This window comes from Gymnodraco acuticeps, unplaced genomic scaffold (assembly GCF_902827175.1).
Source record: "Gymnodraco acuticeps unplaced genomic scaffold, fGymAcu1.1, whole genome shotgun sequence".
NCBI lineage: Eukaryota > Metazoa > Chordata > Actinopteri > Perciformes > Bathydraconidae > Gymnodraco > Gymnodraco acuticeps.
In genome coordinates this window covers 53,096-77,293 of record NW_022991375.1, presented here as the reverse complement: position 1 = coordinate 77,293, position 24,198 = coordinate 53,096, and the positions used below count along the sequence as shown (strand labels likewise).

Below are 24,198 nucleotides of genomic sequence, written 5' to 3'. Positions count from 1 at the left end.
AGCTCCATCAACTTCCCCTGTCTAATGGCCAATTAGGAAACTAAAGCAAAGTATCTTTATACTGACATATCATCTATTTAATGATTGGTTGAAAGTGACTTGTCAGACTGACGCTTAATCACTTCAGAAGGGATTTAGGAGGAGAGGGAATAGAGCCAGTGGTGGCAAAAAGTATCCAGATCCTTCACTCAAGTAAGGGTACCAATACTACACTTAAAGATGGTACTTAAGTATTTAAAGGGGTCCTATTCTGCTCATTTTCATGTTCATATTTGTATTTTGTGTCTCTACTGTGACATGTTTCCATGCTTAAATGTTCAAAAAGGTCTTTATTTTTCTCATTCTCACACCTCTGTGGATTTTCTCCGGAAGTTTTTCCTTGTACGATGTGAGAGTCTAAGGACAGAGGGTGTCGTATTGTCATACTGATATTCTGTACAAACTGTGAAGTCCACTGAGACAAATGTAACATTTGTGATATTGGGCTATATAAATAAACATTGATTGATTGATTGACCTCTTTCCACCCTCTGTCTGAAACCAGAGCCCAGTCTGCTCTGATTGGTTAGCTGGTTGGCTCTGTTGTGATTGGTCAACCGCTTAGAGATGTCCCAAGCCCCTAACCTATCACATACAATGTGTTGGAGCGCTAGCCAATAGGAGTGCAAGTGTTACATAGTGATGTCACTATCTCCCAGAAGTAAATTGAGGAGTCCCATGGAGGTGTTTCAGGCGGGGGGTGGGGTTCCTCTGGAGGGAACGCAGGGATTTGAGCCTTTGCAGACCATTTACATGCACAAAAACCTATATAACACACTACAGCAGGGGTGTCAAACTCAATTTAATCGCGGGCCATATTAGCATTATGGTTGCACTCAAAGGGCCGGTTGTAACTTTCAATCTCAATCTATATTTATTTATATTGCACATTTAAAACCACCTCAGTTGACCAAAGTGCTGTACAGGGAACAAATATAAAATAACACAATTGGAGTAAAATAATAAAACGATAATTACAAACAAGATAAAAAGCACAATAACTAGAAACATATAGAAACACATACAAATATCAAAATGTTATGTTCAACTAAAAGCCAGTGCAAAACTTTAAGACTATATATATATATAAATATAAATAAATATATATATCAGAAGTCTAGAGCAAATAATTGCAAGTCTCCAGTGTGCAGTCATAGAATGAGATGCATTGTGGGACATGTAGTTTATGTGCAACGTGCTTCTGTGAAGCGGCATTCAACCGTGTAATAAACATATTATATTCTTTGCAAGCTCTTGCGGGCCACATGAAATTAAGTCGAGGGCCGGATTTGGCCCCCGGGCCTTGAGTTTGACACCCCTGCACTACAGGAAAGGGAAATCCCCAAAAAGCATAATAGGACCTCTTTAAATAAAAGCAGGAAAATGTAAAAGTGTAATAATAAATAAAAAATAATTAAAAGGAAAAGCAGCAACTCTTCAAATTTGCGAAGCCAGAACCATTAAATGTATTTAAGCATAAAATGACTGATCTGAATTAGCCAGTTGTTTTTTTGTCAACCCACTAATTGTTTCAGGCAATACGATATGTTGTTCAATATTTTGTTCTTCATATGTTCCGTACGTACAATTCTTAACTTAAAAGTAAAGTGACGAGTCATAAGATATCGGTGGCAAAAAAAAAAAAATTCAAGTAAAGTCAAGGTACCTCAAATTAGTACTTAATTACAGTAGTTGAGTAAATGTTCTTAGATACAGCCCACCACTGGAAATAATAAGGGTACATGTGACATATTTTCATGAGTGTTGGTGTAAAGTTTTGAATCATTTATAAATTATTGATCTCAATCCAACAGTAGAGAACAAGAAAGGCATGGTTTAGTGCTACAGAGATGACAACGAGCCAACTAGTGTGATGGCACATTTAACAGAGTGCACCTCAGTATGTGTGTGTGTGTGTGTGTGTGTTTGTGTGTGTGTGTTCATGTGTAGGACTTTGTGGATGTGTTTCAGAAAAAAGGCGAGAGTGGGAGTACTACATCTAGCCAGCAGAGTCAGTATCCAAAGCAGGGATGTGAGCTGAAAGCATTTGGAGATATTTCAATAAAAATCAGATTTTGAAGGGTCATTTCACCCAATTACATAACATTTAGCTTCATAAAATTAATTTATATGCCCACATTGTATATATCTGTGTCCAAATGTACAGATATCTGAGTCGTTTCTGGGATAAAACTATTTTTTTTTTGCAATAATATTGTTTGGGGAATTTTGGTTTTTTGCTTTTAATTAAAGCATGGGCCACCACCTTAAAGCATTTTAAGAGTGGAAAGTGTCAGTGTGGAACCAGAAGTGATTCAAAACTGTTTTTGTTGCCGAACAATATGAACAGTGTCAGTCATTTTCAATCAGTTTCCAGCCACCCTAAAGCCCAGCAGCAGTCCAGACTACTCCTGAGGTCCTGGGCCTTTCATAGCCATGCCGGCCCCCACCATGGCTGGATTCCTCCTCATCCCATCGGGTCCAAAGGGGGAGCCGGACCGCCGCAGCCCGCCCAGAGGCCCCAGGATGGGCCCAGGACTCATGGTTCTCCCCCCTGGAGCTCCGGCCACACCCAACCTCTTCACTTTGTCCAGCAGGTTGAGGTTGTGTGCGGTCACGCTAACGTCCGTCTGGCTCTCGCAGTCCCTCCCTCTCTGCCGGCCCCTCATCCTCCCCGTCACCTCCTTCAGGATGGAGCGGGCCGGTCTGGAGGTGAGGAAGTTGTCGTAGGAAGGGCTTTTGAAGTCGAAGCCAGCGGACGTAGGCACGGCTGAAGCACCCGGTCCCGTGGGGGAGTTTGGAAGCGTGGAGGGGCGCAGGGGGGTCGGGGTTGGGGGCTCTGTTAGGGGTGATGGAGGTGCTGAATAGGACCTCCCCGTTGCCCTGGCCGTACTCCAGGCTCTGGCTCTGGTGATACATGGCTGCTGAGATCCCTCGCTCCTGCAGGAGACGCACCAGCCCCAGGGAGGTGCTGGTGGTGCGCGTCGCATCTCTGCACAGACAAATGAGAGTTAATATTACTGACTGTTAGGTGCTGAATTATTGAGAAAAAAGTTAAATAAAAAAAGGTATGTTGATCCTAGGAATGCATAGAAATAATACATTTTATTTACTAAAGTTTGTACATTTAAAAAAGGTACTCAGAGACTTCATCATATACAGGGTAAAACTAATTAAACGGTTCAGAGAAAATACATTTTGATTAGTTATTTATACATTAGTGCAGTTTTTTTTACAAAACAAGTCTTGTCTTGGAAACTAAGACAAAACTAATTGTGATATGCAGTAAAGTGATTTTAAAAATGTACTTTAAGTTTCTTGAATTTACAATCCATCATGAACAAAGCAAATACAGTTTTGTTTTTTACAGTAGCAACAAGAAAACATATATTTTAAGAAAACAGCTAAAAAATGAAGTTATTTTCTGTTGTTTTTAAACCGTGCCTGAGGTTGGTGGATGATTCGGACGGCATGAGGCTGAGCCTGCGGGGGGTGCAGGGCGTCACAGCAGGGGTCCCCAACAGAGAGCTGGTCATCACACAGGAGGACGACGAGGGAACAGGGTTCAGACTGGAAGTAAAGCAAACAAAGAGATTTAGAAACATTAAGAAAGGATACTTCTTGCTGATTTGAGCAATAGAAGTTCCACCTTTATTATATCTCATCATTGTACCCCCACATTTGGGATGTTGTTTCTTCAATAATGAAATCAATAATTAATGAATTTGAAAAATATTACAATTTAATGAAAAATCAAGATCAGGATTAAAATCAGAATTTAAATTAGATCAAACTTAATTAATTATTTAAATATGGTTACCCTAGTCTACAGGGATAGCACTGTTTAGTGCATATTCCTGGTTCTCACTTCTTTTTCACCGTTTCCCACTTTTTTTACGAGAGTGCATTTACGTAGTCTCATTGTGCCTCTTCACTTTTACACTCTTGGGGTCAGAGTTCATATGGTGAGGGATTCCATTGGCGGTATGCGCCGGCCTGTGCCTTTACCGTGGACTTCTGGTAGAACTGCTCGGGTCTTGATAGATTGAGTGGGGAAGTTCATGAGACCTTTCTTGAACCACAAGCACCTGCATGTATTATTTAGCACCTTACTGTATTGAGGAAGTGAATAGTGTTACTTTTTTACGATCCTATCTAAGTGACTGTGGTTCAGATATTTATTTGTCCTGTTGGATAAAGTCCAATTCAGACTGAGTCCACACTTAGCGCTCTGAGGAACATTTACACATAAGATGCATTATATAATTAAACTGTTTATTACTATATATGAAATGTAATATAAAACACATTTTGGTTGCTTTTTAAAAGCTCAAAACAGAGGAGAGTTTGCATTCTAGGCAAATACTTGACAGCTCTTATAAAACACATTATTTGATTAGGACTTCTGCAATAATGCTTATGTTTGTGAATAGTTGCTTTTAGCGGTATAGCTTACTTCACAGTAAAGAAGGAAAACTGGCAGATCTAAGAGAAACTTTAAGAAGGGGAAGTGCTACAAAAGGTTAGCTTTTATCGTGCATTTTAAAGCAGCATTACTTCTGTTTCTTACCTGGGTGTGACCCGGGTCAGCTCATCCGTCGGGTGGAGGATCCGACAGGTAGTGAAGGTGTAGGTGGAGCTGGTGTGGGCCATGCATTTACCTGGGTAGTATGCAGCTGCAAATCACACAGACACAGACAGTAGTATTTTAAATTCACTGTACAGTATTTCATTTTACATTCTGTTCTTGTTCATCTTATTCTATTTACATGTAGACTCCTGCATTTACTTAGTCTCTTCTAAAAGTGATTTTCAACCACTGTGTGCCGTGGGAAACTGTCCAAATTGACTTAATTGGTCAAAAAATACAATTATTTAGATGCTGCAAATAAAATCCAACAGTGTCACAGTGCCAAGCTAGCTTAAACGTCATCTCCAAATGAAACACCCGTCACTTCAAAACAAGAACACGGACTATTTGGTTCGCCTGCGTTCAGGTTACTGTTACTGAAAAAACACAAAGACAGAGCTTTAAAATCTAGCTACTTAGGAGCTGAACTCGTAGCCAAATTGAGAGACTTGTCATTAAATAATCAATATATAAATGCTGCATTATGCTACGATGGGTCATTTAGTAACTCATTTGGTTTTTGCAGTGCCGTGGGATTTTCATGTAGAAAATTTACTGCGGCTCAAAAAAGGTTGAAAAACACTGTTGTACAAACTTCTATAAATATATATATCTTTACATGTATATATATGTATATAGTTCATGTTCTCCTACATTACTTGCACATTGGTCTTTTACTGTTTTATTTCTACTCTGTTTCTTCTTGCACAATTGATATTGTTTTTTTAATTTGTTTTAATGTTTTATGTCTTATATATGTTTATATTGAGTTGCTGGTAGTCTGGGATTTAGGATTTTCCTCACCATTAACAACCCTGTGGGTACTTTGCATTAACAACAAAGCCTTCAAAAAGAAAAAGACCCATCTTAAACCCCATGTTATTGCATGTGATAAATATCCAGTATGTCCTCACCCAAGGCATCTAAGTTGCTGAGATGTGGAGACGGTGATGGGGGTGAAGGTGGAGTGAGGATGGGGGTGGGAGGCTGCCCGATGCTGGTGACCGCGGTGATGGAGGTGGAGGTGGGGGGTACGGCGGGCGAGGCAGAGGCGGAGGAGGTGGGAAGATTCTGGAAGTACTGCTCTCCTGGCTCTTCCTCCTCAAAGCCTCCCCACGGATAAACCTGTAGATGCACAGCAGGGTACAGAGAGGAAATCAATACAGAGGCATGCATGCAAGATATTAAGTCATGAATACTGTATATGATACACACACACACACACACACACACACACACACACACACACACACACACACACACACACACACACACACACACACACACACACACACACACACCTGCTCAAGCTCCAGCTCCAGGGGTCTGTATCCCTTCGGCACGACCCCCGGCCGGGCGTCCAGGATCACCCCGAGGTGAGGCTGCGCTAACTGCTGCCAGTGGTGCAGCGTGGCCGAGCCTGGAGAGACACAAACACAGCTGTATGTTCGCAATGTCTTCACACACACACACACACACACACACACACACACACACACACACACACACACACACACACACACACACACACACACACACACACACACACACACACACACACACACATAATAGGGCCCCTTTAATACTTGATGTGCAATTATTTTACCGTCAGTCATATAATACTATTGATATAATGAAAAGTCACAATACCTTACTGCGGCCTATAGGATTAAGTATATATATAATGAGTGTGTGAAAAATATATATGTATATCCTTTATTTAACCAGGTAAAAGTCTCATTGAGATTAAACTCTCTTTTTCAAGAGCGACCTGAACAAGAGGAAAACATGACCAAAGTTACAACAGATAAACACAAAACAACACAGGCAGACGAATACAGCCGTCGTAAAACACAAATGAAATGGCACATTAACCAGTCAATATGCAAATAAAATGTGTTTTGTGATATTGGTGCAAGGACACATTGATAACTATTCTGCTGTTATAAAGTAGATATCGCAAACATGACCACAATAAGCACTAGGATAAGGGCTTTTTGAGAGAGACTGTGTATTATATTCATGACACATATCTAATAAAGGTACACATTTTATGCTATTAACAACGTTACCTTTTTCTAATAAGCGTATCAATGAAGACAACTGTTATCGATCAGGATGACAAACAAAGATGGTAAGAAAACTAAAATATGATGAAGAGGAGAGGAATACAATGTAAATGAAATGGAGGAGAAATGAGATGAGAGAAGGTTTTTATTGGTCAGCTATGTGAATTTGAAACAGAGAGAGGAAGCAGTGACAGAATGAGCAAAGGAAGTTGTAAATAAATATTAAATGGAAAAGAAACACAAAGAAAGAGAAATACATAAAGAATAAATGGGATGATGTGAACACAAATAACAAATGGATGTAAACAAAAGCAAACGACAAAGTTGAAATACATGTATGATGGATTGTTTGCTCGGTTAACAGTAGAGAGTATGCTTATAAAATTAAGTTTGAATTATTACCAGCAGAGGGCAGCAAAGGCAAACAGACTGAATCACACGGGATAATAAAACGCTGCTGTGACTCTGGATTTAAACTTGAGCGTTACACTTTGGGCTTTTCAATGATGTTACATATGGCACTCTACAGCATGAAGCAAAAAGTGTACCTTAATACTAAAGTCAGTTTAAAACCCTTAAATTGTTATAGTATCCTGGGGGGATACAGTCATTTCATAGGCTACGTGTGCAATGTAATACTGGTGTTACATGGGTGCAATATGGGTCAAATACAAATGTAATTTAGGTCTAATAACAGTGTAACATGGGTGTAATAACAGTGTAATAACAGTGTAATTATAGTGTAACATGGGTAAAAGAAGGGTGAAATATGGATGCAATGTGGAAAATAGTTTTCAATACATTTTCCCAAATATTTACATGTGATCGAACCGAAGGGTTAAACATAAAAACATATTGACTTATACCCAATTGCACGTGCAGAGGATGTTAGAGGGGCAGGGGCCCAAATTCATAGAAGCGAAATACTTTTAATGTTGTAATTGTTCAATGTGGAGCCAATAAACATTTTTTTTTTAATAATGGGTAGATTAGTAGTTTAAAAACTGCTTCATATCATAAAGCATATTATGTCGAATGTACTTATTGTAAGTCGCTTTGGATAAAAGCGTCAGCTAAATCCAATGTAATGTAATGTAATGTAATGTAATGTCTGTTTATACGTGGACAAATAAATAGTACCTATAAGTGTTGAACAAATGTAATGAAAAATACTGTATTTGTCTCTAGAATGTAGTGAAATAGAAGTATAAAGCAGCTTAAAATGGCAATACCCAGTAAAGTACAAGTATGTGAAATAGTACTTCAGTTCAAGACGTGAGTAAATGTACTTAGTTATATTCCTCCAATGATTGTGTATATGTATGTATGTGTATGTGTATGTATGTGTGTGTGTGTGTGTGTGTATGTGTATGTGTATGTGTGTGTATATGTATGTATGTGTATGTGTATGTGTGTGTGTGTGTGTGTGTGTGTATGTGTATGTGTGTGTGTGTGTGTGTGTGTGTGTGTGTGTGTGTGTGTGTGTGTGTGTGTGTGTGTGTGTGTGTGTGTGTGTGTGTGTGTGTGTGTGTGTGTGTGTGTGTGTGTGTGTCTACAGCCATCCCCTGGGCTGCGTGTCTTTGTAGTAACTGTGTGGAGACGCGAAGCTGCCGGACTTGTGACGGTGCATCAGAGACCAGAAAGAGTTGAAGAGCATGAGCGGCAGAGGCCTCTCCTTCGCTGCCTTCCCTTTCCTGCTGCCGGCTCGGTCTTTAGCCCACCTCCTCCCTCTGTCCCTCTCTATCCCAGCTCTGGTCTTCCTGACCCACCCCCAACCTCTCTCCCTCTCCCTCTCCCCCTCCGTCCCCAAACTTCTCTTGCTGCCTTTCTTTGTCCCGATCACTTTCTGTTTGTCTCCTTCCCGCTTCCTCCCCGCCTTGCAGCTCGGCTGATTCTCCCTCTCTCCCTCACCTTCGAGCGGTTTGACGATCTGGAGTTTGTCGGGGAGGTAGGGCCCCCGAGAGGCCCAAAGGTGGAGGTTCCCGAGGGACATGATGCTTTCCGAGGGGGTCATCCCACTCTCCTGGCCCATGGCGTCGTGTAGACCTTCGTTTCCTCCTCGTTTCCGAACCCTCTCCTCTTCAAAGAAGCGCCTCTCGCTCAGGTTGTTTTGTCGACGCAGAGAAAGGCGGCGCAGGGCGAGACGAAGGTCCTCCGCTCCGGCTGCCTTCTTCTCTCGACCCTCTGAGCTGCTGCCAGAGAGAAACAGAAACCAATGTTACTCAATTACATCATTAGAGACTCTTCCCAGCCCAACCATGCATTGTTTATCCCCCTACTGTACGTGGCACTCGCTCTGGGACACGCTACCGCAGCCTCCCGGGTAGAACCAACAGGGCCACGCACAGCTTCTTCCCTTCAGCAGTCAGACTGCTGTCAATGAACTCCACGCTGTCCCACACTGCCTAGTGTTGTTGTGTGCTGTGCTGAAGCGCATTGATCCTTATACTGTATTTACGCTCAGTGTATTTATTCTTATTTATACATTTTACATGTATTTACCTTTATTTGTATCATTTATTTTGTACAGACTGCTGATGGAAGTAACTGACTGTTTGCACTCTGGTTAGACCCTCCTAATTACGTTACACTCTGCTTGCATTATGTAATGACAATAAAGTAATCTAATCTAATCAATTAATGAGGATACATTTCATGTGTCATTCTGTTGAGGCACATCTAGTTTTCCACAAATAGAGCAGAGCCTGCGAGCTAGTTCATGCATTCAACTCGGGCACAAAATATGCATACACACGTAGATATAACTCTCATACAACCAACCAAACACATCCTGCTATACGTGGGATGCATATAGGCTATACAGTAAGTGAGTTGTCTGAGTGAACCAACATTTGAATAATCCTCAATCCCCATCTTAAGGATCCTTGAGAGGAAAGTCAGGGAAACAGGTGAATATTTTTGGTGAGTGACGACCATTTTTAAAAGTGTTGTTCTTGTTGTAACTCATTTGCACTACTAACCCATGTTTTGAATTGGACAAAATGCATTCATCTTGTCTTTTGAATTCAAATGCACTCAGACGCTTGTGGCTTGAAATTAGTATTACAAAGAAAGAAAAGTTTTTTTCAACTATATTTACAACAACAACAAAAATAAACCTAGAAAAATGTGATTGCAAGTCTTGTTTTTTAACCTGGCAAAAAAAGAAAAGTTCATTTGTTGTCCAGATATAAAAATAATCTTAAAGAACTGAAAACCAACATCGGCCGCTTTTTCTAAATTCCTTTTCTAAAACACAGAACAGTAAACAAACAAGGTCAGACATAGTAAATAAAACATTCCCTCTTGCCTCTTATGCATTACATAAATGAACAACTCCCCATTTTGTTGATGCCGATGTCTAAATGTCCTCAAAATCAATTTCATCTCTAATTTATGAACTGCATGAGCCCTGCTCCCCCTCACCTGTCCTGATTGGCTGCCTTCTCCATCAGGATGCTCTGCGTTCGGTTATCGAGGGTGACGCTGTCTCCGCTGACGTCTCCTCCGTACATGCTGCTGTACGGCGTGGAGAGGCCGCTGGACTGTGGAGACGTGCGGGCCGACAGAGACTGGTTGGACCCCGGGATGTTGCTGGTCGGAGTCAGAGAGCGCTGACGGACCGTCTGGTTCACGTTCTTCACCGTCTCAAACACACGCCTCCGGTGGACTCTGAGCACAACCCAACACACGAGAATTAGCCAATACTGGGTGCATTTAGTGAAGCGTTTGAATGTGTGCAAGCTTTTACTCTTATGCTGCATTCATGTGATATATTTCCAATGGGAAAATGTACATTAAAGGTCTCCTACCATGCTATTCTTAGGCATATGTTATGGGTCTCAGATACAAATATATAAAAAACATGATGTGTGGAGAATTAGCCAATACTGGGGGCATTAAGATAAGATAAGACTTTATTGATCCAGAAGTAAATTGTTGTGCTACAAAGATACAATAAACACAGCAGCATAATAATAAAACTGTACCCTAACAGTGCAGTAAAAAGAGCAATTAAATATCTACAGGAAACAACAGACGGTCACATAATTAATGTAAATATTAACAGTATTTAGTAGTGCAAAAAAACGTAGTGGTAGATACGTAATTGCACGTTATTATAGAACATTATTAATAATAATGATATTGCACATGTTATAGCAGAGAGTGTTTTTGTAATGGTGGTAATGGTATTTATATTACACATAGTGTTGGTGTGGAAGTTCTCAGTTCCCTCTACTGTTATAGAGCTGGGAGGAAAGACCTCCTGTGAGGCTCCGTGGTGGTCTTCGGTGGTCTCAGTCTACAGCTGAAAATGCTCCGGTAGGAAACCAGTGTGGCATGCATTTAGTGAAGGGTTAGTGTGTGTATGTGTGGCAAGCTTTTACTCTTATGCTGCATTCATGTGATATGAAAATAACCCCCAGAAATGACTTCGCCAATGGGAAAATGTACATTAAAACCCCTTGAAGTCGGTACAACAACTAAGAAATCAGTGAACACTTTGGTAGTTGAGTGGACCTCATATTACGCAAAACAAAAATGGTAAATGTTCTGCAAATGCCAAGAAACGTTTAATTAACTCATGTAAAGCATATACAGTTTGTGCTCATATGTTTGATTTTATATTATCAAGCTGTGTGACTGTAAGTCTCTGTCCATGTAGAGAGACTTTTATTAGTTAGATATTCATTGTATTAGCATTAACCCCGAAAACAAGTGAGTTTAGGCAATATTTGAGTGGTTTTAGGGAATATTCTGATGCAGCAACAGGAGTGAGACACAATCACTAATATAAACAATATTAACAGCTACCAACATGTTGTTTAAACACTGTGCAATGTAATACAACATATCTTCTTTGAGGCGTCCATGTTGTTTCCATATTACAGCTTAAAGCTCATGAACACACATGACTTCCTAATTATATTTATGAAAAGCTTGTTTTGTCTAAAATACATCCAGATGTTACAGAGCTGCAGCAGATTACCCACAGATTGTTTAAATTGCAATTTTAATACTCCAAAACATATTTTTGAAAAGTTAAACATCCTGGAAAAGGCTACCCGATCACTTGAATTCTTCACCACTTTTAAGAGAGCTACCAAACCCTGGTTAATTCAGCAAGGAACCTGTGCTCAGATCTGGCTTTTAAATGTAATGTTCAAAATGTGTTTGTGATTGGATCGCAATCTATTCTGTAAAACGTCACTATTGAAATCTTCTTGCTTCATAAAACTCCTTTTAGTTAGTGACAGCTGTTGCAAACTAGCATTAGCTATACACACGATGATAGCAGATCAAATTACCTATGTTTATACATGTATGTTGCAGTTGTCCATACCAAGTTCACGATGAATAAAATAAAATAACAAATGGGACCATCTGAGGAGCTCATGAATGCAGCATTAGTCCATACGTACTTCTGTTCCTCGCACTCGGGGTCATCCATACTCAACTCCTTCCTCATCGTTCCCTCGATCTCTGCTGCCAGAGAATCCTGAAACACAAACAGTCCACGTGAACAATTGGACAACAATCATGGGACACACCTGCACACACCTGCACACACACACACCTGCACACACACACACCTGCACACACACACACACCTGCACACACACACACACACACACACACACACACACACACACACACACACACACACACACACACACACACACACACACACACACACACACACACACACACACCTGCACACCACACACACACACACACACACACACACACACACACAAACACACACACACACACACACCCACCCTCGCTCACCATCGGGTAGAGTCCCAGAGGATGGCAGCGGCGAGGCGTTCCTGCAGGGAAGTTCCTGTTCCTCAGGTTCTTCAGCTCCTCCTGAGCTTCATGCAGCATCTCGATACACTCCAGGTACTTCTCATCCAACTCCTGGAGCTGTTAGCAGCAGACGTTCAAATTATCTTATCTTATCTGTTGTTTGACCTTGGCAAGCGAGGAATTGTATTTTTGTGGAAGTTACCTCCAGTGTGAGCTGCCTTTGGGCATCTTTAGCTGCCACCAGGTGTTGGGAAAGCTCCTCATTCTCCACCGCAAACTAGAAACACACAGGCAGGTTTAAATAAGCTAAATAGCCATCATATTAGATTAGATTAGAATAGATTAGATTCCTTTATTGTCACTACACAGAGTACAGCAACATTTCAAGCTTTCCCGTTGGTGCAATCACACATACCAGTATAAGTATGATTTTGACAATACAAGCTAAAACTTTTAATATATAATATATAAAGTGGCTATAAATTGGACCTATGATACATTCAACAGTACGCTTAAAAAACAACAACATTACCATACACATACAAGAACAATATGGTCAAGGCAGTAAAAAATGCAAACAAGTCAATAAGTAAGTTATTGCACATGTATTTATCAGTGCAGTTGATAATTACAAAACTAGATATTACATTACATGTCACTTGTTAGACGCTTTTATTAAGTGACTTACATAGTCAATACTGTGGCCAATACCCACGGGAGCAATTTGGGGTTAAGTGTCTTGCCCAGAGACACAACGACATGCTGACTGCACTGGGGTTTGAACCTGATCCGAACACCAACGCACTACTCCACTACGCCTCCCGGTATGAGGTAGAATAAGGTGCATAAAAACATCATACAGTATAATCATCGTAAAAATGATATGCGACTACCACGATGATCAGATACATTAATGATGAACCTTTGCATATACAGTATGCTTTGACTAATGGCTTCCATATTTTTTGACGGATTTAGCTACTCTCTTAGAGTTTTGTGTATCCCCCTCCATGGTTTTATATGAAATCTTGATAGAGTACTCACAGTTTTGGTTTTCTTTTGCAGGTCTACTAGCTGAGAGAGCAGGTGTGTGATATCTTCCTGTTGGCGGGAAGCGTCTTCAGTCTTACGAGCCAACTCCTCCGCTATGGTGTTAATTTGGAGACTGGACATCCCTGTAGGGCATAACACGAGATCATTTATTTATTTATTGAATCGTTTATTTGGCAGGGACAATGCACAGTAATGAACACTTAAGACATTACAATGTGTCAAGCGTAACAGTGCCAGATTTAGCTTTGAGCTAATTTTCATCCAGTGAAGTTTTTTGAAGTTTCGACACTAGAGATAGGACGATAAATGAGGATTCAAGCGTTGATTGTCATAAAAACACATTTTCATAATCTGTAAAATGATCAATAACTTCATATAAGTGACTTTAAAAATATCTAGCTCCATTATATCGTATAAAAATGTAAGATAGAGCCCGATTTGTAAAAAAACGAACAGGAATAATCCAGATAAAAAGAGAAAAGTCAGATAAAGAGTCAACACTCACGGAGCTCTTTCACACAGTCGTTGACAAGCTGCTGCTCCTTTTCTTCATATATTTCTGTCTCCGATTTCAGATGGTTTGCCTGTGTGCAAATACATATTAGATACTCTCTAAAATCCCATATTTCTTAAAACTGTGTTGATGTGTGGAGATACCTCTGAGCGCAGAGAGAGGTTCTCCTCTTCCAGTTCTTTGAGTTTCCTCTGCAGCGTGCCCCCCGGAGCGATTTCCACTTTACTTCTTTTACCCCTTTGGACAGAAGAGTAAATATTAGACTTACGCTTTCACATCGCTAGTATTGACAGATGGGAGGAATAAAAGAAAGTAAAAAAGAAAGGGTGCTAACGTTGGGGAGCTGCTGGACTCGTCCTCGCTCTCCTCGACGGAGTTGGTGTAAAACTGCAGCAGCTCGTCCTTCAGGTTCAGCTCATGGTGCAGCTGAGCCACCTGGAGAGGAGCCATAATGTTCAACACTCGAGTATATCTCCAGAGATGGCAAAAGTAAACACATCCTTTACTCAGGTAGAAGTACAGATACTCGTGTTTAAAAATACTCTGGTAAAAGTTGAAGTACTGAATAAACTTCTTTACTCAAGTAAAAGTAAAGAAGTATGGGCTTCTAAATGTACTTAAGTAAAAAGTACCCATAACTACCAGCTGTTTTAAAGAGTACCTGACCTCCCTTTATATTAATAGAACAATAATGTCTTTGCTAGCTAATGAATGTTTCCATGCTGAACAACGGCAAAATGACAAAGTTTTCATTGGTCGCTCTTCTTTAGAGAAGACCAGGAAATGATGGATACACGGATCGTGTTCAAATCAATAGGCACGCAATGACTCTAAATAATAATGATCACGCCACCAAACACACATTCAAACTAAAGGAACCAGCCTGTTTGGAAAATGTAAGAAGTAAAAGTACAGGTATTTGTGTTAAAAATGTAAGAAGTAGAAGTAAAAAGTCGTGGAGTAAAGTACTGATACCAGAAAAATGTACTTAAGTACAGTAATGAAGTATTTGTACTCCACTAATTCCCACCTCCCAACTCTATCTTACTTTAATGTTCTGTATTCATGCATGCATGTGCTGTGGGTTCATCTTACTGTATTTCATATGTAATCTCACATCAAAATCATTGTTCTTCTTAAAGAGATACAGTAGTTCAGATTCAGATGTGAAATAGAAGTCAGCAATCAAAAAACACATTTTAACAAATAAAAAAAAGGGGCTAAAATAAAAAATAACAATATCAGTTCATGTGTGTCCTATATTTCCAGCCCTTTTAGACAAGTAACTGAAGCTGTTAAATTAATATGTTCTTTTCAAAGCCGACAGATATTTTGGACAAAAAAAGTGATTTTGGCTTGCAAGGTATTTACTGATCTACGCTGCCTCAATGGTTTCAATAGTTTGTATAATAGTATAATGTATAGTGTATAATAACATGTAATGTATAATAGTGAACATTTGGTTGATACAAACCACTCTTTAAAAACAACAAAGACACACAATAACACAAACCAACACAGACCAGCAACAGATCAGAAATCAGGTCGAAAAGGGCTGAATGAATGCAGTGTGAAACATTTTCAAAATATAGCGTACACTTGAATATTTTTTTTTTTGGGGAGTGGGTCAAAAAAAGTGCCTTACTTCAGTGATTGCTTTTTGAAACTTGGGCCTCACCACCCACCATACACTCATAAATACAAGTGAGTAGTAGTGTGTGTGTGTGTGTGTGTATGTGTGAGAGCAGACCTCTTCTGTGATTTGTCCCACTCGCTCCTCCAGATAGTCATTCTGCTCGGTCAGAGTTCTGTTTTTCTTAAGAAGCGATTGACCGATTCTTGCAGCCAGCTCCAAGTCTCTCTCTTTCTGTTGGTTAAAGATACATCGTTATTATAGCGCCAATACCCCAAAGTCCTGCAATACAACATTATGAAACTACATTTGTTCTTGTTAGTGTCCTGTGGGGCTGGAGAGTCAGCCATGTTGGTACTTTTAGAGCAGAATTAACTCACTGCTTTCTGTATTTTGCATATTACTCGATCACAGTTATCTACAACTGGTTATACAATTTGGGTAAACTACGGTGCAAAACCTCTCCGTTGTTTAGGCTTATTATAAATCCCCGGCGCAGCTTTGAATTACACTTATAAATTGTGCAATAACAGGCCGTCTCACCTCCTCCAACAGACGTGTGACAGCATCGATGTCATTGTAAGTCTTCGTCATCTGGCCCACTCTGTCTGCACATAGTACTGTGGAAAAGACAAAAAGTTAGAGAGATAAATGGTCAGAATAACACTCAAAACTTCAGGAATATAAGTGAGGAATTCTTCCAAAAATCTCTTATATAATTTACTTAACTTACTACCCTCATTATAGTTGAACAAATATAATTTAAATGGCAGTGTTGGCTATACAGTATGCGTCACTTCCTGCCCCAAAAAGTAGACAACCAGAAGGAAATATAGACAGATATTTATAAATACAGTTACCATATTTATCACAATCTCTTATCAGTAGATTTTCTTTTCTTATAAAAAGAAAATGTCAAATGTTGTATTATCCCTACCAACCTCTCTTTTTATCGATTAATGCCTGCATTTTTTCACGTTTGTCTTAGTAACATTGAAATATTTTATTTATTGAATTTACTTCTTTCATTATATATTGAATTATATAAACTTACATTTTATTATAAACTGTTAAATGTAATCATTGCCCCTTTTTAAAATGGCCACTGATTGTAAAATGTATTGCTAATAAAGCCTATTTAATTACATTTAATTACACCAGTGATAATATGCAGAGCTACATTCAGTCTGAGAGAAAACGCTGAGTCATGCTTTGTTTCTGGGTAAAGAAAGTGGGACGTTTGTGTTGATATCACCTTTCATGTTATTTCTTCTGGTGTGGGGGGCATGGACAATGGCATGCAAACACATTACATAAAAAATAAATATATAGTCATCCTTTCAGAGGTAGGGAGGGGGTCATGGTCAGGATGTAACATCTCCATCACCATTGACGTTATGTATGAGAGAGCAGGGCAGAGGATTTGCCTCTGAGCTCTTATCGACTTCAGAGCTGAAATCAATGACATGCGTTGACAAAGTTATTGAATATACTGTGACGCTTCTGAGTCCTCCTGTTAGTATTACAACCAGAGCAAAACAATTTAATTGTCGTTTTATTAAAGCACAAATGAGTTTATTGAATGTTCAAAAACTATCTACTCTGTCTCAGTCAGGCACATTAGTGGACTGTAGGGATATGTGTGTGCGCTCGAGGGCTGATGTGTCAAAACAGAGCAAATTCAAAGTCAGTAGGCTTCAGGAAGATTCCTCTTAATGAGAAGAAGAGAAAAGAAGAGACGAGCTGCCGTGTAAGTTAAGCAGGAATACACAAAACTGTTACTAAATGGTGTTTTATTTGTTGCTAAAGATCCGGAAAATCCTGAAATAATCAAATGTTTTAATCTAATTTGTTTCCGTCTTCAAATTAACTTTATCGGACATCTTGCACTCCAGTCTACTGTGCATTCAAATGAAATCAAAGTACTAGAAATAACATCAAATGCCACCATTCACCAGAAGTACTCAGATTGTTGTTGAATTTAAGTCAAAGCATTACTACACTGTAAATATACTCATTCAAAGTACTGCATTCAAAGTTGTACTTAAGTAAAAGTAAAAAAGCATTACAAAAATACTTCAAGTACCAAAAGTAAAAGTACTCTTTATGCAAAAATAGCCATTTTAAGCACCAAAGATTATTAATTATTATTATAATTATTAATAATTATTATCAATTTTGCACTTGGTAAAGGTGAGGTTTATTTGAACGACTTTATACTGTACACTACTGGGTATCATAACTTATAATATAATGAGTGCAGATTTTGTATTAACAACCTAAACACCTAAAATCTGCAATTTAACTAATAACTAAATATATAAAATAAATGTAGTGAAGTAAAAAGTACAACATTTGACTACAAAATGTAATGAAGTAAAATAATAAAGTAGCTTATATTATGTGAAAATACTCAAGTAAAGTACAAATAACTACACTTTCCACTAAAGTCCAGTACTTGAGTAAATGTACTTACATTACACCACTGCCATTCACCAATCTACTTAACCCTGTCTCTAATTTCTCATATGTTCGACATGTACTTCACCTTTCTGCTCCTCCTTATAGTACCAGTCACAGCATTTATCCCTGGACAATCTCTCCATCCTGCTCTTGTTGTCCATCTCTTCCCTGACCTCCACGATGAAAGAGGAACAACAAGCGGTGATGCATTCACTGTCCTCTCCTACTCTCTCTGCTGCTCAGCTGCTCCACCCTCCACCCACATGGAGGCATTGGAGGCGGAGATATGAGAAAGTGTGGTTGTGTGTGTGTGTGTGTGTGTGTGTGTGTTGTGTGTGTGTGTGTGGTGTGTGTGTGTGTGTGTGTGTGTGTGTGTGTGTGTGTGTGTGTGTGTGTGTGTGTGTGTGTGCTCTACAGCCACTGAGTTGGAGGTGAAACGGAAGTAGAAGGGTATAATTAGAGAGGATGAAGGACGGGAGAAACAGCCAATCAGAGATGGCGATGTTGCAGTGCAGACAGAAACTCCCACAATAATTGTCCCTTCATCCCCTCGCTACCTCTCTCTTCTGCTCTGGTACATCTATCTGCCTCCAGTGACTGTTACTATGGTGACCCACATGCAATAACAAACCCCTGGCACTCACACACATACACACACACACACACACACACACACACACACACACACACACACACACACACACACACACACACACACACACACACACACACCACACACACACACACACACACACACACTTTTAATATGGTATATTTTAATATTGTTTTAATATTGTCGACTTATCTGTATTATTGTGTTGCATTGTTGGAGAAGCCTGTGACCTAAGATTTTCAATGACATAATAACTCTGTAGCTATGTTAGTTTGACAATAAAGAACCTTGAATCTTGAAACTGGAACCTTGAACACACACACACACACACACACACACACACACACACACACACACACACACACACACACACACACACACACACACACACACACACACACACACACACACACACACACACACACACACACTAAATGGTCTGTTTAGGATCAAATCCCTGTGATTTTTCTCTGAAAGTGAGCGTAACAGGGCCCCTTTAAAATAATCACAGAGCACATACTGTACTCAACATTGTTTTTCCTATGAAGCATGGCACCACCTTGTGGAGGGAGGGTATATTATCATGTGTATTCAAATAAACCTGCACTATGTATTTGTATTACCATTTTGCTTACATTTGATTTTCCTGTGAATCTCTTGGAAAATCAGCCAAGTATACTGTCACTATTGAGACACATTTAAAATCCCCGTTATGAAATATAAAAACCCTGTAACTTCATCCTTAAGTGCTGTAGAAGCATTCAGAACACATAAACAACAATAATAAACAAACAACAAGTATCAATATTAATGGCAAACCTTTTAAAACGGTTTGTTTGAGAAAGCCTCTGAGTGATCTGCTCTCTGAGACAAAGGATAACGCAGAGTGGTTATATGGCAGGAAGAGCGCAAAATGACCAGAGGATGTATTGATCGTCCTGAGCCAATAAGCAGAATCATTATCTGTTTTACAAGAATGAAAATTAAACCAAAAATAGAAAGGAGGTATGGCATTAACAAGCCTGTGAGATTACTTCTAAGCAACTCATTTCCTTGGAGAAGTAGAGGGTGGAAACTTTAAAACAAGCTGTAATGACAAGAAAGATGATGCAACTGTAGTAATATCACTGTAAAACTATACCATAATAACCCTACCATAGCCCTTATTTAACTTATTGTTAAACGTATAATAGCATATGCCCTTAAATTCTTGGTCATTCAAATTAAAAGTGAACTATCCCTAAAGTAGATAATTTTTCCAAGAAGCGATTGAAGGATTAAATACCCAGGTGGTTTAATCCTTTACTTTAAAGCCATATATTCCACCATTAACCCCAGAGATGAAAATCCACCAGGTTTAATCTCCAGGTTCTGCCAACGCCTGGATTTTACTACTAAAAGCTTCACTTCATCAGGAGCACGGGCAGCACAGCAAATAGATATGTTAAGGTGATGTCAAGACTCACAGAAGTATTTGAGGGTCTCTTCGATCTGCTCGGTGGTCAGGTCGATCCTGGTGTCCGGGGCGACCAGCGGCGTGTGCAGCCAGTCATCGTGGTCGTAGCCGTAGACGGTGTCGGCCCTCAGCCGGTACACCGGCAGCTGCTCCTCCAGCAGGCTGATGATCTCGAACTCTGGCAGGTCGGTGCTGTTACACACATCTGCACAGAGAGGACAGGGGGGACAGACCTCAATATACTGCTGCCTGGTGCTGCATGCAGGCCTCTTTAATGTCCTATCTAGGTAATACAAATGTTGCTTCAAGCTGTATTATTTAGTATGCCTTTAACAAAGTACAATTGTCAAATATGTTTATTTAAAATCATGGTTTGTATGTCATTAAAAACATAAAAAATAATCCATAATATAAGCAAAAATCAAGCCTCTGTTTCCTAAACCACACACTCTCATTTGAACACACACACAACACACACACACACACACACACACACACACACACACACACACACACCACACACACACACACACACACACACACACACACACACACACACACACACACCTCACACCACACCTGTGATGGTCTCTGCGTCCCTGCAGGCGGGGGGCTCCGGCTGCGTGGGGAGCAGGCTGGCCTCGGCCTCGCTCACATACTGCTCCTCGTGTGGGTGCAGCCCGTCAGGATCGGGGTCTGGGTCGGGGTCCAGGTCGGGGCCGGGGGCAGGGAGGGGGCCGGGGAGGCCAGCTTGGCTCACCTCTCACTGGAGGAGAGAAACAGGGGCCATGGGCCTCAGGAGCTGCAGCTCTAGCAGGTCCACCTGAGGTACATCAAACCTGGAGGAAGGAGGGATGGAGAGAGGTTTTTAACAGAGACATACATATTGGTGTCGCTGAAACACAAAGTCCACACTAATCAATGCGCCTCTCTCTTTCCTAGAGTCTTTAACTTCAAGTGCTGAGTCTGCACCTCGCTGAGGAACCACAGCCAATGCACTGCAGACAGAGAGCACTCTTCATCTGTCGGGAAATGAAAGAAGGCACATGGGGTTTAAGAGCAACTCCTGATGAGAGCATGATAACATGAGTGTACTACTTAACTGATCCATGAACGTTTAGGACTAATGGGAGTTCAGCGACAAGTAAAAGCACAGAACAGTGGCTTTTTTGCTGCGAGGGGTTTCTGTGTAAGCAGCCAGAATGCAGGCTAACATGGGTATGAATAAGTGCTGATACATTGTTGAAATTAAGGTACAATTCTCCATTTTTTTGGTAAAATAGCTTGACAAGTTTGTTTGAAAGACCTGATCATGTTTACCAGCTCACAGCGACTGTTACATGTTATACATGTCTATTAACTTAATATTGATGTATTTATGTCCTTTATTTTAGGATAATTACTATTATTTTGAGCATTTTTGTATTGGTTTACTAAAGAATGTTTCTGTTGGCTTTGTTATTGCCATTATTAGCAACAACACTCCCCCCCCTGCCTGAAACAACTTCATTGGATTCCTTTGTTTCCTTCCATTAACAGTGACATCACTATGTAACACTTGCACTCCAACACATTGTACGTGGTGGCTGAGGGTTCGGACATTCTCTAAGCGGTTGACCATCACAACAGAGCGGGCCAGCTAACCAATTAGAGGCAGACTGGGCTCTGGTTTCAGACAGAGGGTGAAAAGAGGTGCAGCACAGGCAGTATGAGAAACATAGATACTTGTTTGAACATTAAAGCATGGACACATGTCAGCACACAATACATATAGGCCCCTCCACCATCTGCCCCCCCCTACCTCACTGACCTCCTCCTCCTCTACCAACCACCCAGTCCCTCAGATCCACCTCAGCCCGGTTTGCTTTCAATCCCCAAGGCCAAACTTCCGGAGCTTCGGGGACAGAGCCTTCTCTGTGGCAGCCCCGAAGCTCTGGAACTCCCACCCCAAATACCTCCGTGAGTCTGAGTCCCTCACCGTGTTCCAGTCCCGCCTCAAAACCCACCTCTTCAACTCTGTATCCATAAGCCCCCCCCCTCTCAATCAACTTCCTCCTGACTGCTTTTCTGTTTTGTTTTGTTTCTTTTTGTTTTTGTTTTGTTTGTCTACCCTCCCTCCCAAATGTAAAGCATCTTTGGGTTCAAGAAAAGCGCTATAGAAATAAAATATATTATCAATATTATATAAGCCTGAAATGAGCATTATAGAGCCCCCCCTAAATATAACTCTGGAACCAGTAGCTATCCCTGCAGCGCAATCTCCTGAGTCTCAATCTCAAAGGGAGGCCCTCCTCATAACACAGACTAATACAGTTGTACTTCTAAGTGCCCTATCTGAAGTAGATGCAGAAGTGTTCGTGCATAGCGACCTTGCAGTTTTGATTGTGCAGGGCTCACTGTTCAGCAGACTTCAGTCAGTAAACACACCACACATCGGATCGTGAAATTCACCTGCCTGTCACTGTCACATCAAACAGCTAGCGATGCGGAGCGGAATAAAAATAGAGACGAAAGAGAAAAGGTGTGTGTGAGTGTTTGTGTGTGTTTGTGTGTCCTCTGTAGCCAGATGCATGAATAGGTTCCTGTCTCTGTACTAGCACAGGATGAAAGACAGGTGGAGATGGATGAGTGCACCTGACATCAAATGCTTCAAGCACATGCGTGACACACCATCATATAATAATGACCAGACGCTTTTGCACATGCTTCTGTTCTCTGTTCAGCAGCATCACAACCTTGGGACGTCTTTCTCATTGCGGCAGCTGTTTTTTTACTCTCTGTTGTACTCTCTGAACCTTCTTAGTGAGCACTTCCTGTTTTACATAATCTGTGGATATGAGATGATTGTCAGTTTTAAAACTGCCAACACGCACATGCGGATTTGGGATTATAAATGATGCATTTTGAACACTCCTAAATCACTGCCCTTATTCAACTCAACTATAATATGTCAACTTGGAAAAACTCCATCTTTCTCAGGTCCTAAAAAAGGACAAAAAGATGAGCTCTTGGCATCTAAACGCTATTGAAAGTATCTTCAGTAAAAAACATTGATTAGACACAACGGACTTTAGGATTGATGAAATATCTCATGTGTTTTCATTGTTATGGAAACAATTACTTAACCATAGTTGGAAATCTAACAGTGAAGAGAGATACACGTACATTGAAAGGTTTTTTTTCTGTTAAATAATGCAAAATGAAAGCAATTTATTGAGATATATCTTAGAAATATCTTATCTAAGGCTTATTTGGTGTCCTCTAGTAGTAAAAAAATATGCTACTGTCCTGCAGTGAATGCTGCAAGCTGCTAATGCTGCTGATGGTGCTGCTGGATGAATCCCTGTAAATAGGCCAGGGTTCATTCATGCATGTGGCTTAAACATATTATTTGAATGCTGTCTGAGGGCGTGGCTTCATCTCCATCAGGATATGTCAGCACGGATGTGGTTTGTATGGTTTTGTTTTAAATTGTGTCCTTACAGTAACACAATAAGTGTGTCAGAACATGATCAGCTGGCCTTATGATGCATGACATTGCCATTACAAATCTGAAGAAACATACTCACACTCAGCAGGGACTGATCCAAAGCGTTTTCTTTATCAGAAATCCAAAAAGGGATGAGTTTGGTAATCCTTCAGGGGGAATTAGCGGATACTGATGATTGGAGATGTGTCCTGTCTGCAGTGTGTGCGGATCGCTGTGATTTGTATTTGTTTCTCTGGACTCTGAACACTGCTCTGCAGGATCAAGGTCACCTTAGGCTGGTTTCCAAAGTCGTTCTTGACCCGGTCCACTGTCCCTTCCCTTCAGCCATCTCCCTCTGTCTCTGGTGTCTCACTCTCTCCGGAGCCTCCCTCACCGTGAAGCTACACAGGAGGAGAGCTGTAACACTTCTGGTCTCCGCCTTCAA

General features: G+C 40.5%; 1 protein-coding gene across 1 annotated transcript; it reads right to left on the bottom strand.

Annotated features, from left to right (window-relative positions):
- Positions 1-945: 945 nt before the first annotated feature.
- On the bottom strand, positions 946-24,137 carry LOC117562994 (trafficking kinesin-binding protein 1-like). Its single transcript, XM_034241092.1, is given in 21 exon segments — positions 946-2,873; positions 2,875-3,031; positions 3,484-3,609; positions 4,610-4,715; positions 5,584-5,794; positions 5,971-6,089; positions 8,650-8,930; positions 10,165-10,410; positions 12,162-12,238; positions 12,532-12,669; positions 12,755-12,829; positions 13,597-13,727; positions 14,111-14,189; positions 14,263-14,356; positions 14,454-14,554; positions 15,870-15,986; positions 16,296-16,372; positions 20,295-20,489; positions 20,864-21,123; positions 21,257-21,306; positions 23,854-24,137. Coding segments are annotated over 17 exon segments (2,538 nt in total). The 5' UTR covers positions 16,347-16,372; positions 20,295-20,489; positions 20,864-21,123; positions 21,257-21,306; positions 23,854-24,137; the 3' UTR covers positions 946-2,444.
- Positions 24,138-24,198: the final 61 nt, after the last annotated feature.